Source organism: Rhododendron vialii, chromosome 6a (assembly GCF_030253575.1).
Source record: "Rhododendron vialii isolate Sample 1 chromosome 6a, ASM3025357v1".
Lineage (NCBI taxonomy): Eukaryota > Viridiplantae > Streptophyta > Magnoliopsida > Ericales > Ericaceae > Rhododendron > Rhododendron vialii.
In genome coordinates, this window is record NC_080562.1 from 21,952,758 (window position 1) to 21,972,056 (window position 19,299).

The 19,299-nt window shown below is 37.2% G+C and overlaps 2 protein-coding genes across 2 annotated transcripts; one reads left to right on the forward strand and one right to left on the reverse strand.

The window, feature by feature from the left end:
- The first annotated feature begins 1,865 nt into the window (after positions 1-1,865).
- On the forward strand, positions 1,866-3,829 carry LOC131329381 (uncharacterized). Its single transcript, XM_058362477.1, has 2 exons — positions 1,866-3,290; positions 3,425-3,829. Exon 1 carries the CDS (start codon positions 1,948-1,950, stop codon positions 3,271-3,273), a length of 1,326 nt encoding a protein of 441 aa, XP_058218460.1. The 5' UTR covers positions 1,866-1,947; the 3' UTR covers positions 3,274-3,290; positions 3,425-3,829.
- Positions 3,830-6,858: 3,029 nt separating this feature from the next.
- Positions 6,859-16,107, reverse strand: LOC131329469 (uncharacterized). Its single transcript, XM_058362596.1, has 4 exons — positions 15,784-16,107; positions 12,119-12,224; positions 7,578-7,726; positions 6,859-7,285 (listed from the first exon to the last, which is right to left on the reverse strand). Exons 1-4 carry the CDS (start codon positions 15,922-15,924, stop codon positions 7,190-7,192), a joined length of 492 nt encoding a protein of 163 aa, XP_058218579.1. The 5' UTR covers positions 15,925-16,107; the 3' UTR covers positions 6,859-7,189.
- Between the last annotated feature and the right edge of the window lie 3,192 nt (positions 16,108-19,299).

Below are 19,299 nucleotides of genomic sequence, written 5' to 3' on the forward strand. Positions count from 1 at the left end.
TCCGTCACCGTCACATCCCATCCCGCCTCCCCGATCTCACCTCAGCTTCGTTCCCACCGTCACTGTTGTTTTTAACACAAACAAGTAAGTTTAGTTTAGTTTAGGGTTGAACATATAAGGTTTTTGTTACTATTTGTGCAGATCTGGTTTGATTAGGATCTTGGATGAACTTATGGAATCATATAATGTTATATATAAGCTTTTGAAATCATTTTCATTGCAGTGGAAGAACATATGATGCTATATGTTTACATCGAATTTTTTAACATATAACCTTAATTACGTACAGATTGTAATATAATTAGGTCAAGTCCTATGGCCGAAATTACACTCCAAGTCTTTGAAAATATCGTTTTCGCCGCAGTTCGGGATGCTCTTAAAGTCGCACCTTTTGTGCCGTGGGGGCTCCGCTCCCACACCCCCGGGCTGAACCACTGCTGAAGGTTGTCTATACCCCTAACAGTGGAACCATCGTGTATGGTTATATGTACATATCTATGTAATTTATTTTTTTACTCGATTAATTTGTGTGTTTAATTGACATATATGGTTATATATTCAAATTTGTTCTCTACATGTTATAGAAGCCAATCAATGAGGCCGCTGTGCGGACCAATTCAATAAAGGTAATGGGCAACAGAATAGGGTTTTGGTTGTTTAAGTGACACATATGGTTATATATGAGTCTCTATACTTTGTAAATTCAAAAATAGAGAACATATAAAGTTTAATATTTGCTTTGTTTAACATATGTGATTATCTATCTATAGAATGATTGGAGTCGTTTGAAGTGGAGTTATGTGCTTTATTAATGACTTCCTATTTCAAAATGGTAGTCCAATTGCATTGAAACTGGTTTTTTGCTGGCTTTGGAATGTTTTTTGTGCTTTTTTTAAGCTACTGTTGAGTAACATGTATGGTTATATGTTCAGGTCTGTGCTCATACATAATTCATATATATATGAGTTCAAATGTAAACATATAACATTAGGTTATAACATATAATATTGTAATGTAACATGTTATCGTGTAATATTATATGACGTTATATATTCTCATTTTGGTTGTTTATATATATCATTTTGTTCTGGTCGTCATTTTATTCTGTGAATATATATGGTTACATATCCAATTTTGTACCATGTATCATGTTATCATATGGTTACATGTGGACTGCTTTAATATGATTATATGGTTATATATTCAGGTCTATTAGACCACTGTGCGAACCAATTCAATAACATAAATTTAGTAGTTTTATTAGTTTTCATGCATAAATGTATTAGTTTTATTTGTACATATAACCATATTTTAAGAAAATATGGTTTGTTCTCTGTATATGAGACACATATGATTATATATCCAATTATGTACCCTGTATTATGCCATCATTCCTAATATATATGGTTATACTCCCTCCGTCCCGTAATGGATGGCAATTTTTTGGGAAACTCAAAATTTATCTTGACACAATCATTGCACCATTTCTAGTAAAACTTTCCCAAACTACCCTTCCATTTTTAAAATCAATTTGGAGTACTAATATTTCCACAAAAATTGGCAACTAAACCAAGGAGTAGTACGGGTAAAAAACAATTGAGGAGTAGTATACTGTAGAAACCCACGACCAGAAATCAAGGAGTAACTCGAAAATGTAGGCGCCAATTTTGAACTGCTGTAAATAGGGGTGCCTAAAAGAATATTCTGGAGTCAATTTTAAACTTTCCTTCTCAATTCAAAATTTCCCTTATCAAAAAGAAGTCCACTTCCCTCCAAACTCAAACTCTTTCCAATACGGATAATTATCCTTCCCTTTTCTACTCCAACTGTATAATCTCCTCCTACTCCAATTCTCTCCTTCCTACTTCCAAGGTTATTCTACCTACCAATTCAATCACTTGTTCAAAATTTCCTTCTCTTATTTTATCTCCTCTATCCAAGGAAAATATGGATTCACTTTGTGCAACGTCTTCTACCCACAGTAGAAAAAAAAACCACCTAGCCAAATACCATCGTCAAGAAATTTTTCAAGCTCTCTGGTTGCAAAGTGAGAGGGGAAAATTGAAAGGCGATTTTGTAAGGGGAGTTGCTGCGCGATATTCTGTCAGTGAAAGAACGATTCATAGGATTTGGGAGCAAGGAACAGCTTGCATTCACAACAGAATGGTAGTTGATGTGTCTTCTAATTTGTTGGGCAGAGTTGGCCGCAAGCGAGTTGATATCAACTTCAACAAAGTCGCTGAAGTTCGTAAGAGTCAAAGAACAAATATCCACTCGCTGTCAAATGCCATAAAGGTTTCAAAGTCTACACTTCATAGGCGGATCAAAGAAGGTGCATTAAGGCCACATTCCAACCCATTGAAGCCTCATATATCGGAAGAAATTAAAAGAGCAAGGTTACGATTTTGCTTGTCAATGCTTGAGCCAAGCACTCTTGATACCGAACCGATATTTAAAAGTATGTACGATTGTGTGCATATTGATGAAAAATGGTTCTACATGACCAAAGAATCAGAGAAATATTACTTGCTTCCCGAAGAAGAAGAGCCGTATCGTACTTGCAAGAGCAAACAGTTCATTACGAAAGTCATGTTTATGGCAGCAGTAGCTCGGCCACGTTTTGATGCAGATGGAAATGAAGAATTTTCGGGAAAGATTGGGATTTTCCCATTCACGTACAAAGAACCAGCCAAAAGAAATAGCAAAAATCGTGCCGCTGGTACATTGGAGACAAGGGTGGTTACATCGGTGATGAAAGATGTTATTCACTCATGTTTGATTGAAAAGGTTTTGCCCGCTATTTGTTCTAAATGGCCACGTTGTAGTGCAACAAAGACCATATATATTCAACAAGATAATGCAAAACCACACATTCAAGGATTTGATGCTGAATTTCTTGAAGCTGCAAGCCAAGAAGGATTTGACATTTGCTTATCGTTTCAACCTCCCCAAAGGCCGGACATGAATATTTTGGATCTAGGATTTTTAGGGGCGATCCAATCATTGCAATATCAAGAAGCCCCGACAACCATTGATGCGCTTGTTTACGCCGTGGAGAAATCATTTGACAAATATCCATCCGAAAAACTCAATTGGGTGTTTTTGACCTTGCAAACTTGCATGATTGAGGTAATGAAGGCTTATGGAGGTAACAATTACAAATTGCCACACATGGGAAAACTTCGTCTCTTGAGAGAAGATGGCACTCTTCCTTCTCAACTTCAATGCGATCAAACTATTGTAGAAAATGCACTAGTTCATCTACAAGGATAAGTTTCTATGAAGGTCAGGTATGGTTTCCTCCATAAAATTCTTTTTTTTTTTTTGCTCTTTTTCTTCGTTCTTTTATTTTCAGTTTGGACTTGGAAACATAACTCATTATTGATTGAGCAGTAAGTCTACTTCATTTTTCTTTCTATTTCAGGTCAATCTCCGCAAAGCTTCGGTAAATGTTTTTGCAAACTTCTTCAGTTGGAGAGTTGCTTGATTGGCATTGTTCAAGTAATGTAGTTTTGGGAATTAATGTTGAAAGGCAGTGTATGTAAAGAAAGTGTAAATGCACGTGTTGTGATCTTCCTCATTTTGTTTTTTGTAATTGCTCTACTGATGTAAATGTGTGCTTAAGTGAACACGTGATGAAGTTGGCTTTTGTGAATGAATTGTACTAAAGTTTCTTTCTGCCTTTTTTTAAGAATAATTTGAATAGTTAGAGATGAGGGCAAAATGGGAAGATCAAGTGTTTTCATGCTTTTACTTTTGAAAATGGACATCCATTTTGGGACGGAAAAAAGCGTAAAAAATGACATCCATTATGGGACGGAGGGAGTATGTGATTTTTTCTGTTATAGTGTATCATGAAACATATAACATTTAGGTTTTTGTTTGACAGCTGATATCATAAAACATATATGGTCATATACAAATTCTTAAATCCTTTTTTTAACATATAAAGCTATATGTTTCCATCTGTTTATTTTTTTCTTAAATGTGCAGAAATGACGAATCCAAACGAAATAGGAGTATGGTTTCATGAAGTTCCTAATCCAATTTATTGCAAATTAGAGTATTACCACAATGACACCGTGATAATGGAGTTTAGGATGAACTCCAACCTCAGAAGAGCCCTCCACATCAAATCTTTCAACCAAAGGTACCTGATTTTGTTGAAGGGGCACATTAGGATCGTTGAGCCTGACAAGACAACCACGAACATTAGATTTAGAATTTTAATTTGGTTAAAGTCTTTTGGTATAATTTCTTTAGGCTGGTGTTAAATCCACGAGACAATTTTTTAATGCCACGACAATATAGAAAGTGGGACAATAATGCCCTCAAGAGAGTCTACATTCATATCTCTCTCTCTCTCTCTCTCTCTCTCTCTCTCTCTCTCTCTCTCTCTCTCTCTCTCTCTCTCTCGCTTCCTCTCCCCCCCCCCCCCCTTAGTACTCTCTTTGTTTTCTCGCCTTCTCATCTTTTCCATCCCTGATTCCTCTTTTCCATTTTCTGAAGACACCACAATAAGGTGATTTATTCGGAGTTGCAGTCTGTATTTCAAGTTTTCTTTAACAGCTTGTGCCCCCAAAAAGGAAGAAGATGCATTTTGGGGTCCATTACCAGATTCAAACCCAACATTAGTGAACGTCTGGATTTAATAATGACGATAGCCGCTAATCTCATAATCAAGTACAAACCTATAAGTCTCTTTTATGGATATTGATTGAGCATGGACGAAATTTCTTTGCTAGGTTGTGGCCAATGACAGATCCATGGCTGGCATAAGGGGCGATAGTACCTCTAATTTGAAATAATCCTAGAAATCCTATGACTTCCCACCTTCAAAATTGAAATTCTGATTGTTTGATGGGTTCGGTTGTTCCCTGGCCGGATTATGGCGGAGAGATATAGGGAGATACAAAAGAGAGAAAAGTGGGTGGAAAGGAAGTCGGTTCTTCTTGTTGTTGAGAGAGGAAAGGCAGTAATGAAGAGAGAGAAGTGAGAGATTTTGTCTGGACTCTCACTTTAAAGGGCATAATGGTGATTTTGATTGACTTTGTCGTGGCACTAAAGAAATGTCTCGTGGCATTAGCACCACCCTTTCTTTATCGTGTTTTCATATTGCTATTCAGAAAACTCTGAATCCATTTTGTAGATTAATCGATCAAATTTATAACTATGTAGTTGAACAATAACAGACTCTGAATCCATTTTTTATTTATTTTAAACACCGATGTTTTGATTGGTGGATGTAATCGTTTCAATGATTGTTACTAATTGTTAAAACTTGAACATGTATATGCATGAACATATAACCATATATGTTACCATAACCATATATAACCATAGACAACCTTATATGAATTGGTCCGCGCAGTGGCTTAACAGACCTGAACGTATAATGTTAAAATTTGAACATGTATATGCATGGACATATAACCATATATGTTACCATAACCATATATAATCATAGACAACCTTATATGAATTGGTCCGCGCAGCGGCCTAACAGACCTGAACATATAATGTTATCTGTGCAGCGACAGAGCGAGTGAGATCTGGAATATATATATATATATATATATATATATATATATATATATATATATAGAGAGAGAGAGAGAGAGAGAGAGAGAGAGAGAGGTCAAAATTCAAAAGAATGAAAAAAAGCCGATATATATATATATATATATATATATATATATATATAGAGAGAGAGAGAGAGAGAGAGAGAGAGAGAGAGGAGGGGGGGGGGGGGGGGGGGGGGGGGGGGGGGGGTCAAAATTCAAAAGAATGAAAAAAAGCCGGCAAGGACATTTTTGTCTTGTATTAATTCCTTTTTGGCTTGACAATGGCTCAGTTTGGCAACACAAAAAATGAAAGAGAATAAAAATACATTTTTTAGTCTAAACCAAACAAGGCCTTTGTCTGAGTAGACCTAGTGGGTTACAAATATGCTATAGTGAACCTTAGACCAATTTCTTATAATTGGAACCAAAAGATTGCTAAAGTTAGCAACGCGTGCTTAAAAAAGTTTTCATATTGTAATAATTAAAGTTGGCAACCTCCTAACCAATAATCACATTTGGGCATCTGAATAATCAAAAATAACAATGTGGGACTCCACATTGTTAACTTTAGCAACCCTCTAAACGAATAATCAAAAGTTGACGTGACAAGTTTTGATTATTCACTTTTGATTATTACATTGCGGAACCTGATGTTTGTATTAGTTTACATGCACTTTGACTATTTTTAAAAGGAATTTGATATCCACTCCCTTTTTTATCATCTACACTCCTTCTTTTGGTCCTTATCCACATGAATTTACTTTCTTGACCTTTTCAATTCACTTATTCATACATCCAAGGGCAAAAATAGTAAATTCATGGGGATAATGACAAAAAACTGTGTGGATGGTTAAAAAGAAAGTGTGGATATCATTTTCCTTTCAAACAACCGACCACACAAATCTTCAATCACTCAGGAAATTTTTTTTTTTTATTGAAATTTGAAATAGTTAATCGCATTTGTATAGTGAGATTCATTCACCCGGTATATTAGTAGTAATAAAGTAAGTGATTAGTGATACCGTGTTTAGCAAAATGATGTGTATCATAAAGTTGAAGTTTTAGGTGGAAAACCTACCTTAGTTGAAATTTAACTACAGTATAAAAGTTACGAAACTGCAAAAAGAAATACAAAAAGCACAGTTAGAAGCTTGAGCAAAATTTTTTTGATTGGATACCCTTTCAAAACTTGATTTCCTAAATAGAATTTTACCTAATTTGTCTTGCATAATTCCAAAAATAAAACCCCAAAGAATCGTATAAAAAGTTTCAAAAAAAAAGAAATGAAATGAAATGACAGTAACAGAAGCCCAGAAATGCTATTGCTATGTATGTTCGTCACATACAAAAGCCTAAATCATTACGACAACGCAATGCTAAGTATCTGCTCAAATGATTTGTTGTAATCAAGCAACCAAAGCAAGACATGGTTTATACTTACTGATAGATAAGACACAAAAATAATTAAAAACACAAGGTGGCCCGGTTAATTCCAGTGTTTAAAGTAAACTATGTCACTAGAGTTGCAACCTAGACAAATAAGGAAGAAACAAAATGGATCCGGCTTTAGAAGCTGCACTTCAAAGTCGGGAATTCTTTGGTTAGTGAAGCAGCAGAAGAGCAAATCAATCCTCCTTGTTACGTGAAAGTCTAGCACGGTGTCGAAGCTCAGCTTTTTTCCACCTGACAATCAGATGGCATAGAGAGAAGAGGGTGTTCACCTGCAAATTTACATTAACAATTGGGCATTCATATCAATTTTATTTTTTGGTTTGTGTGTGCAGAGAAACAACTCATATATGAACCATGAAGTATAGTGCAGCTCCAAGCTAGATGATAATATTGAAGATACAAGTCAGAGACCATAAAGTAAAGAGAGTAAATTAAGATGAAAAGCTACATAACTAGTGCTAAAACAACTCCCACCGTCTTCTGCGGATTGAGAATTGAAATTCAACTGGAGTATTACACATATAGAAGGGAAAAGGGTACGCAGTGATTGTGAAAACTAACCAATATTATGATGGCAATGACAAGAAGAGGCCCAGACCATAGCACAGAGAGAAAGAGTCCACGCGGATCAAAATAATCCTGGCCTGCAAAGCTTTTCCAGTTGTCTCTCAAAACACTATTGAGTGTCTCAGCAAAATATACACCAGCCACTGCAACACATCAACAGCACACATTAAATCCAAAGAGCATATGTAACGGAAGATGAATTTATTTAGAATGCAGACTTCTGGCCCTGGTACAAATTCTAGAAGTCAAAAAGTTCCAACCTCCTCTTTAAGCGCTTTGTCTCAAGATGGAAAACTAATGAACTTCTAGTAGTATGTTAGAATAATCAAGACCCTCAATATCCTAGCGTTGCGGACTCACTTTTAACCATGAGACTTAATTCTGATGTGGTGAACTAAGTGGTCCAAAGCGACACTGAAATTGTTTCTATTCATTTTGATAAAAGTTCTTACAAGGAAACAAGCCAATTATAAAGTAATTAAATCTAGAGCGTGTAGTTTTGTATAACAAAATATAAAACAGATAAATAAATTAACAAAAATAAGGGATTTGGTTTAAGTGAAGATTTGGGGTTTCTATTTGCAAAGAAGTAATTACAAGTTTTATTCTTAGAAAGCCAAGACACTGCCGTTTCATGTATGTAACTATTTTCAGATTCAAAAGTTTGTTTTGCCCCCTCACTTCGCCCCAAAATTTTAGGAACTCCTTTCACCTCATTATTCTATTCTCCTCACCCTTCCTTCTCTTGCCCACTCTAGAATCCTTGGCAAACCCAACACCATGGCTGCAAACCAACATTGATTCTATTACCGATAAATAACATTTCTAATGTTGGTGGATAAACTTTAACACCATATGGTCTTCGTCATTGTGAGTCTCCTCAAGCTAACCATCCATAACCGTTGACTGGTAATCAATGAATATTATTAGATTATTAACCACCAACTCATCTAAAAGCTTAAGTTATTGGAGAGATGAGCAACTTTATTATTTATATTCTCAACACGCACCGTCATGTGTAGCCAGAATCTCCTCCATTAGGTAGGCGGTGAGATTCGAACTCATGATCTATTGCTTGCTCTGATACCATATTAGATTATTAACCACCAACTCATCTAAAGCTTAAGCTATTAGTGAGAGGGGCAACTTTATTATTTATATTCTCAACAAACATAATAGCATCAGACCCGATATTGCAATCTAGAAGATCCACAGCCTAATCCCAAAAACTTGGGGGATCATCTCAAAAGACTAAACCCAGGTCGTGAGAGGCTAGGCCAGAGATGGTGTAGAAATAATTAAACGAAGAAACCTTAATCTTATCTGTGTTGCGATTCTTGCAATCCATATCAGTGGTTAAAATGGTGGTGATTGTGAAGAGAGAGAATGTAAGAAGAACAAAGAAAATTGATATTCGCGCTCCCTTTTTTGATGGGCTCCCTTTTTTGATGCAGGCGCTCCACTTTGTTGATGAAGTTACTAGTAACTTCACATTGAAAGTGGAGCGCCTGCATTAGAAAAAGGAGCGTGACTATCAATTCCCAAGAACAAATTATTGTATGCTATGAAAATAAAAATCAATATCCCATGGTGTATGATGTTTGCAGATGACATTGTCCTTGTAGATGAAACTACTAGAGGTGTTAAAACGAAACTAGAAATTTGGAGGGAAGCATTAGAGTCAAAGGGTTTTCAGATGAGTAGGAGTAAAACTGAGTATATGGTGTGCAAATTTAGTGGTACCAGCAGTGCGCATGAAGAAATAGTGATGATCCAAGACCAGGAGATACCTAAGAGTGATTATTTTAGATACTTAGGCTCAATTATTAGTAGAGATGGAAAGATTGCCGATGATATGACCCATAGGATCCAAGTGGGGTGGCTTAAGTGGAGGAGCGCTACTGGTGTACTGTGTGACAAGAGGATACTCATAAAATTGAAGGAAAAATTCTATGGAACTGCCATCAGATTAGCGCTGCTTTACGGGACAGAATGTTGACCTATTAAGAATGAAGAAACAACAGGTAAACAAGATGAGTGTAGCGGAAATGAGAATATTGAGGTGGATGCATAGTAAGACTAGATGAGACAGGATTAGAAATGAAACGGTTCGTGAGATGGTAGGTGTAGCACCCATAGAAGAGAAGTTGAGGGAAAATATGCTAAGGTGGTTTGGGCATGTCTACCGTAGACCAGAAGATGCAGTAGTTAAGAGAGCGGATATGATAGCTTTGGGTAGCAATGCTATGGGGAGGGGTATATCTAAATTGACATTAGATGCTGTGGTGCGCAATGATATGAGTATAGTAGGTTTGTGTGAACAAGTGACCCTTGACAGAGCTCAATGGAGGAAAAAGATTCACGTAGCTGATCCCAAGTGATTGGGACATAAAGCTCGGTTTGGTTTGGTTTGATATGAAAATAAAAATCAAATTAACCATTAGAAGAGGGTGAGTGGAACAGACATTTGACATCTCTAAATGGTTGTTTTTGGCAAGTGAATGAAACTACAGAACTTGGCTTCCCAAGATTACCTGAGCAGCACGGATAGGGACACAAACGGACACACAGACTGGGCAATTTAAAATAATAAAAGACGTGAGATGATGAGCACACGTTGGCAGTTGACCATATAGACAATTCCTATATATATACATACACACACGCATACACATTTATGTATATACAATACATATTCCCCAAGAAATGTAACATGACTCTAGTTAACCAAGAAGACTGTATATTTATAACGTAAGGTATGAATACATCATTAATCCAAACTCGTCAAGTGTAAATCTGTTTGTCAGAGGTGCTAGAGGTACAACAACAGCTGTACAAACAGCTTGCACAGATCCGTTTTGGACCCGATTTGGGTCCAACAAAGATGATTGGAGCCGCTCATTTCTGTTTGTTGAATCTCTCCATACATAGATGGCATACATCAGCTAAGACAAACATTCCTAAAGTTAATAAGTGTAAAGGACGACGGATGAAAAGGAAATATGGTTCTTATCATTTTTTTTTAATAAAGAAAACACTAATAACAGCCTAATGGGCTATCTATTGCGGATCTCTCGCATCAGAGAGGAGGGGTTGAGGTAGTGCCGTATGTGAAGTACCATAAAGGCCCACAAATGTTCGTTTTCTTGGAGGACACTGCAAGCTGGAAAAAAGAAAAAATGATGTTTTAAATGGTTGCTGCATTTAGACCCTAGGTTTTAGCTCAATGGTCTATTCCCCCGGGGTTTTGAATCTTGAGGGTGAGGTATGGGTTTGAGCTATGGAGCAGCGACGGCCCTTTTGTAGAGATATAATTTATACTCCCTCTGTCCCATATTGCTTGTCCTGTACGGGAAATCTAACATTTTAAGGGGACATGCAATCAACACATGTCTCCTTAAAAAGTTTGATTAGATTTTCAATATTACCCCTTCACTAAAAACTACTCGTCATCATTTATGAGAGGTAGTTTGTAAAATTTACACACTTTTTAGTTTGACTTTTCAAAGAGGACAAGCATTTTGGGACATCCCAAAATACATTACATGACCAACAATATCGGACGGAGGGAGTAACATACTAAAATACTGTCTTCTGGCCCAAAAAAGAGAAGAGAAGAAAAGAATGATTGCTGAGTGAAAGACTTTCAAATTGCCGAAAACTGTATTCGTATCATGAATCGTTACATTTGTGCACAATTCATGCAGAATCATTGAGGTTTTTTGTAACATAACATTTGGCAAATCAATTAGAACTAAATAGGGGAAAAAAATGAATCAAACGGTTAAGCCATATAAGTAATGAATCAAAGATTCGGCTAAACTAGGGTCATGGGTTTCAATAACTCATTCCTATCTTCATTTTCAGTAATGTTACTACCAGTCATATGGATAAGGTAATGCATTATATCTTCACTTTGTATCTCCTTTAACAAGAAGGCGGTAGTAACATCATTTTGGACACCAGCTTTTTCAACTTTTTTCTTTCCTCATATGTCTAGTTTGGAATGTCGAGAAGAAAAGAAAAAGGAAAATACTACAGACAATGCTTTAAAGACTAATTTTCAAGCTTTAAGAAAAACGATGCACCAGTTCCCAAGATTGTATCACTTTGGAGATTTTTGAACCTTGGGAACCTTTAGAGGCAGTGGGAATTGCATGTTATCTATACATCGCCTTTTCTTGTTTTACACTATATTACAAGAAAAGATTTGAGGTAATCAGGTAATATATACATATAAAGCAAGAAAGGTAACAGAAGCAAAACTGACGAAAGAAAATAACATATATCAGTTGTCAACATATTAATCACCTTATGGACCAAAAGAAGGGCAAATACATCAACCTTTTCTTTAAAAAAATTGGCAAAAATATAACCTTAACTGAAAAGGTATTAGAGCTGCAGTTTCACAATAGTCAGCCACTAAGCCTCATAGCAACTTTCCACAAGGGAAGGGAAGAAAAAAAAGTGATGTCATATTCATTAATGAACTGTTTGGAGAAAAAACAGATCATTCATGAAGGCAATAAACTTACATGCAAGTAGAAACAAGCACATCTGGAAGTTGATATTCTTCCTTGACATAATTACTATCAGTAGCAACACAAAATGGAACAGCATCAAGCACATTAGCCAAGGCTCCTGAAGGAAGGAAAAAAGAAAAAGAAAAGGAAACATAAGATGCAAGAAGATATTGATCAAACTTGTGAAATCAATGCCCGAAAAGGATATGGATGAATTATGCATATTATGTGCATTAATTACAGAAGAATAGTATTGACACGGGCACTCAATGTTCTGGTCGGTGGAGTGGCTTAGAGACAATGTTCCAAAATTTCAAAGGTTTGGCTTATAAAAGATACAGCAAAATTGGATTCATCTAGTGCATAATCACCCAAAACCAAACAAGTTATAATCACCCAAACAAAACAATTCAATTTTTTTTTTTTTTGCGAGATGAGAGATCTAGAATCAACATGCTCAGCATATTCGCAAGGGCGCAATCTATATTTAGCAAATCCATCTTCCCCACTTCTTTCAAAGTTCTAATTCGAGTTCTTTACACAGGCGAGTCACACAACATTTCCAATGCATGTTGAGCAAGAAAAGACTCTGATAAGGGGAGGCAGAGCTGTGGAAACGTTTAGATTCTTACTAACACAAAACTAACGTTAAGATTCTGTTATAATCTGGGCTTAATATTCTTCAGAGATCCCAACAAGGCTACCCTACGATGGCCAAAATCTGGAGGGAGAGTACCTCAGGTACGCTCACTCAAGCACTGGCCTCTTCAAAGTGCAAATTTTCTACTTAAGAGTCTTAGACCCCATTGCTCTTTTGGGTATTCTTGGCAAACAATTAGTTTTTGCCCCTCAGTTGCACAAAGCAGGAGTGGGGCCAGAGTGGAGGCATATAGAAGAGTCTAAGTTGGAAGCACAAGCAGGAGCGTTTACTTATATTATGGAAATAAATTACAAAACATACACATTACTTCTTGGAATTATTTAAAAACTGCTGAAATTTTGTTACTCATGGTCTTGCAGAGGATGGAGAGACCAAGCTTGAAAAAGCCCACCCAAGTGATCTTACTAAAATACGGAGTATCAGTATCAACTTTCCAAAATTCAGTTTTTATTCTTATATACCAACTCATACGGCCTTTAATAACATCATTGCCTTCCGTGATTCAAGAACTGCGTACAAAAAAAAAATTTGAATCAAGCACTGTTGCTAAAAAGTAAAAACCAATAGTGCGTGCCAACTGCCAACTCATATCCACATTTACCAGAATCTCTATAATCCAATACCAGGAAATTAATATGTACAAACTAAGAAACACTGAAACAGATATGAGACACGAACACGACACAGATACTTGATTTTTCCAAAAACTAGGACACAGACACGTTAAGGATACGTTCAGTACATATTTAAATAAATACATTTATATACATAAATTCAATATTATATTAACAATTTTTTTTTTTGGTTCAAAATTAAAGATGGAAAGTCCAATGAAAAAATGAGAATAGCGGATTGTGTTTTCATCGTTAAGTTATTTGATATTGGTTTTAAATTTTGTTCATACTTCATATCTTGAATATTACATTGTTAATCCATTTCAAGTTTTAAAAATTACGTAACGACCCAAAAAGTGTCCGATACTTGTCCAGTATGTGTTGGAGCGTGTCCAAAACTTGTCGGACTCGGAAAAATAATTAAATATTCGGACACAATTTCACATGTCGGACACGTGTCGAGCGTATCCGTGTCCGACACGGATACGGATGGCCTGCAGACGTGTCTGTGCTTCTTAGCATATAAAGAATCTCTCCTCATCCTCTCTCAGTTAGGGTTAAAACAACCGTACATCCATCGTACTGTTCTTTCTCGCTGGAACCTTAGCCCTTTCAACTTTAGGAAGTTTTACCTTGGCCCTTGTTGTAAACATTTCTGCGTCTTCCACCTTAAGTACAATGAACATATATTTTTAAGTCATAGACTCATAAATTCTACTCCGTAGCATGTTTCAAAAAAGGAAGCCTCGTATAAATTTGTCTCCCAATTCTAGTATTTTTCAGACAAATGACGAGTTCATTGCTGCTGCTCCTTCCATTGCTCACAAACTAAATCATTAGTTATAAGATATTTAACTTGCGTACCATGTTTTTCCAACCAAAGAAGTGGCAATTATTGAGTTGCGAGAAGGAGAGAGGAATTCACATTAGCCGGGTGTGCTAGTTCTAAAGAAGTTAAATTTTGAAAGTACAAGGGCAAACTTCTTTTGAGAACATTTTTGCTCACCCCTTATTGCTTTCTAGAGGGAATTTGAAGGAGTACTACTTGTCTCATCAAGAGGGATCTGGAAAGCGTGTGTTCTTCTAATACGAATCGTATATAAATCAAAAGTCCCAACCAAATAGTGGAAAACCACATTGGAGTTTGGACAAGGAGGGCCAAGTGTACCTTCTCAAGTTCTAAATAGTTACAATTATGCCTCAATAATGAAACATGTTTCTAACTGTCACCTCTAATGTTTCACATACGCTTCCTTTAAATCTTTTATAACCGTCCTTTCACCTGGTTTTTCAAAAAAATTCCAGTAATTTCATAACCATTTTGAGTTTACTTAAATTGATAACAGCAAACTGTGCAAGGCCTAACCGTGCATTCCCCCTTAAACAAAACATCGGGGAGTTCCAAGAGTAAAACACCATAGAAAGAACAATAATGAACAAGATCCAATAAATTTAAGTTTGCTCAAGGAGTGATTGTTAAGGCAGATAAGCAACACAGTGCCACATTGAAATCCTAGAGCCTTTAAAATATTGGATGTGTTTTCTTTGTGTAGTTTGATTGAGGTTTATCTATGGAATCAGGCCTTGAGAGTAAGGTTTAGCAAAGCCAAAGGACCAAAACCTTAGAAGCGCTTGACATCATTGTAGTAGACAAAGATTGGGGTAGTTGTGCTCTCTAAGTTTATAGACTTGGTAATGGAAATTGAGGCGTGCTTTCCGCGGATTATTTACTCTCGGAGTAAGACTAACTTCCATCATGATTTGGAATGCTCATTATAGAACTGAACAACATGATTCACGCTGATAGTGAGTATTGCACTCTTAACTAAATAACTCTTTCTACTCCTTTATGATTCCGCTCCTAAAATGACAGGTTGTCCTTCGTTTTATTACTTTCTTGTTGTAATCACGAAACTAAAACTAGCTTTCACAAAATGTCCCCATTAAACAAAACAAGCTAGAGATTCCTCTTTCATCTATCACCATAACTCAACAAATCGTTCTAACCAAACAGCTAGTTGACCCTACTAAGTTAAAGTGGCAATTTGACAGCTCCAGCTACTATGTGGATGTTCCAATTCACAACTAGCAAAACCACAGGTTTGACCCCATCCTCATACTATCATTAAGGACTGACTTACTACTACAACACAAGATGCGCTAACTTTAAGCACTTCTTCCATTCAGCTCCCAACTGAAACCAAATTCACATAAACAAAAGATATAAGGACCCAATTTTGTCGAGATTTTAGACCCAAATCACACTCGTCTGAGTTGGTGGTACAAACAAATCAACAAGTTACGAATATATTTGAATGCGCGCGCGCACACACACACATGTGGAGAGAGAGAGAGAGAGAGAGAGAGAGAGAGAGAGAGAGAGAGAGAGAGAGAGGGTGGACCGTCCAATCAATGGCGTGGAAGAAGCCAAGGAAGTTGTCGTAAGCAGGTCGAAGACCAGAACGAAGCTCGGCGGTGAGTTTCTCGACGAGATCTGCCATTTGATCCATGTGCTCGCCCATTGCCGATTTCAGGTCTCCCATTGGAGGCTCCGATCGGTCTGCAAATCTAGACTGATCCTGAATCGTATAGCAGAGTCGAGACTTGAAATCCAAGCTTTCTGTAAAGGAGAGAAGCGATTATTCACGACCTCGTAGGTCGTATTTTCTCCCTCCGCTGTTCTGCTACATTTCGATAAATAGTTGTTGAAAATCATACATAACATTTCGGTAAATAGCTGTTGAAAAGAAGATTATATTTCGATAACTGCATGTCGAAAATATGTTCAACTTTCAGTAAATAACTGCCAAATATACATTTTCGATAAATAACTATTAAAAAAATATATTATATTTTGATAATTGTATACTATATCTCAACTTCGATAACTAACAGTCAAATATAATTGAAAATTTTTATGGGAGAAAATACTGGCCGCAAATAGGGGCAGGTTTCCCACTTCTATTCTATACATTGGCTAAATTACAGTAACCACTCAACTATGACCGTATTTCATTTTGTACCCTAATGTTCAAAACATGTCACTTAATTCCCTTCAAAAATATACTCCTTATGCTTTATGTGGAACCTATGGAAAAGAAGGGAATTGAAGAGAAAGTTTAAGAAAAATTTCTCCCCTTGTTTGGTTTGAGAGAGAAGAAAGGACAAAGTGGCATAATAGGGTTCTAAGTACAGCAAAAAATTTCATTCTTATTTATTTTCCATTTTCTTCCCTACTTTCTACAAGTTCAAAATAGAGCATTAATGTCCTCGATCTTTCTTTGACATTTGTTCATTTGGCCTGATTAATTATGGAACCCACAAAAGTATGATACTAAACACATAGTATTACAGAGGTGGAAGTGGAGGTTGTGGATCTGTTTTGGAATATCTGATGTCAATATATGTGTATGATCTGTTTTGTGTTGGTGTATCTGTTTTGGTATATTAGTATATCTGTATCTGTTTTGTGTTGTGTTGGTGTATGTGTTTTGGTATATTTATATCTATTTTTTTGTATCTTTTGTTGGTATATTTGTATCTATTTTGGTACATCAGCTATTGATATAACTGTATCTGTTTTGTGTTGGTGTATCTGTTGCGGTATATCTATTATATCTGTTTTGGTGTATCTATATCGGGTATATCTGTATATGTTTTGTTTTAAGGAAAAAAAGAAGACTTTGTTGTGGCTGTGGCGGTGGCTATGGAGTGGTGGTGGTAGACATGGTCGTGATGGTGGTAGACATAGACACCTGACCCTAACTAAATATCATATAAACACTTGACGTATTAAAAACACTCATCAATTAAACTCCTACCGTCAACCTTCGTCCAAAAATAAACGAAAAATATGTTTCTCTTTCCAATTTTGCAAGAGAGAATCTGGAGCAAAACCCAGCATATATTGTTGGCATATTTGGTAGATCTGTATCTGTTTTGTGTTGTGGCGGTGGTGGCGGCGATGGCGGTGGTGGTGGGGGTGGTGGTGGACATGATTTTGGAACTTGAGTGGTTATAAAGGTGCTAAGGGGGGGGGGGGTGGTGTGGTGGAAGTGGTGGTGGTGGAAGTGGCATGGTGGTGGTGGCGTCGTGGTGGTTGAGTTGAAGGTGGTGGCGGCATGGTGTCGGTGGAAGTGGAGGTGGTGGTGGCATGGTGGTGGTGGCGGCGGCGTCGTAGTGGTGGTGGTGGTGGAAGTGGAGGTGGTGGTTGAGTGGTGAAGGTGGTGGTGGTGGAGGTGGTGGAGTCATGGTGGCGGCGTCGTGGTGGTGAAAGTGGTGGTTGAGTGGTGAAAGTGGTGGTGGTGGTGGAGGTGGTGGCGTGGTGGTAATAGAGTGGTGGCATGGTGGTGGTGGAAGTGGAGGTTGTGGTGGCATGGTGGTGGTGGTGGTGGTGGTGGTGGTGGTGGTGGTGGCGGCACCGTAGTGGTGGAGGTGGTTGCATGGTGGTGATGAAGTGGTGGTGAAAGTGGAGGTTGTGGTGGCATAGTGGTGGTGGAGGTGGATGTGGTGGCATGGTGGTGATTGAGTCATGGTAGAAGTGGTGGTGGAAGTGGAGATTGTGGTGGCATGGTGGCGGTGGTGGTGGCATCGTGGTGGTGGTGGTGGAAGTGGTGGTTGAGTGGTGGAGGTGGTGGTGGAAATGGAGGGTTTGGTGGCATGGTGGTTGTAACACCCGTTCCGAGCATGCACATGCATCGCATATGACATTTAATTTTATGCTGCATAGGTCATGCTAATTGTTACACGTGTTGTGTTATCGTTCACATATCATTCATAAATTGTATAGCGATACATGATTAAATTGAGAGTTTAATTAAGTTAATTAAAATGAATTGGTCTTGGTAGGTGGAATGAAGGGTTAAGATGAGTTATGAGCCCATTTGAACCCTTACACCCAACCTCATGGGATAATTTTTCCTTTGATAAACATTCTACGTTGTTTCATCGTTTCCCCTCTGTCCCACCTTTTCTGTATAACAGAGAGAGAGAGAGAAGTGGTGAAGAGAAGAAAGGAAAATTTTGGTTCGCTTTGAATTGAAGATTAGACTTGGTAATTCATTCTTCTTATTCTTGAATATCATATTTCTTGATTTAAATACCATGCTTTGGTTGTAGAATTCATGCTCTAGATGTTGATTTAGGTAGAACTTGGGTTCGGGTTGAAATTTTAAAGAAGCTCAAGAACCCTAATTGAACCTCTTGAATTTCATGTTTAGAACTTATTTTGATGTATGAATTTGAGGTTCTTGAAGTAGCTCCTTAATATATCTGAGTTTGAGCATGATTAGTAAGGTTTTGATGTGAGTTTGAAGTATTTTGGAAGGGTTTAAGAGTTGGAAATCGAAGGAAGAACAAGACGTAATTTTCTGGAAAATCTGCAGAATTGGGAAATCTTGAATCTGACCTGATTTTGAGGATTTTTGTTGAGGCAATTCCTAAACTCCAAAAATTATGAGATTTTTATTGAGAGCTCCTCTATGAGTCTTCTATCTACACTAAAAATTTCAGGATCTAGTTCAAAGTATTGAGCTTTATAGAAATTTTTAACCTAGCATCACTCAAATTCGGAATTGAGCAGTCTGTACCGACACAAGTTAGAAAAACAGTCATATCTCCTCGCTCGAGACTTGAAAATCACATTCCGCTTGCTTTGATGAAAACTAGACTTATAGAGCTTTCCAACGATGCAACCCATGCACTGTGGTTATGCCTGAGCAATAACAGAATTGCTATTAAAGTTTATCCAAAATCTGTCTTTACACCAGTTTTAGTATTATGTTAAGTTATAATCGCAAGGCCGTAGTAAGGTTATCCGAACTCCGTTTTTGATGAATGACCTGTCGATTCGAAGAGGAAGAAGTTAACTTTTCAACGGTTTAAGTGAAATTCTTAGAATTCACGATTATGTATTGGAT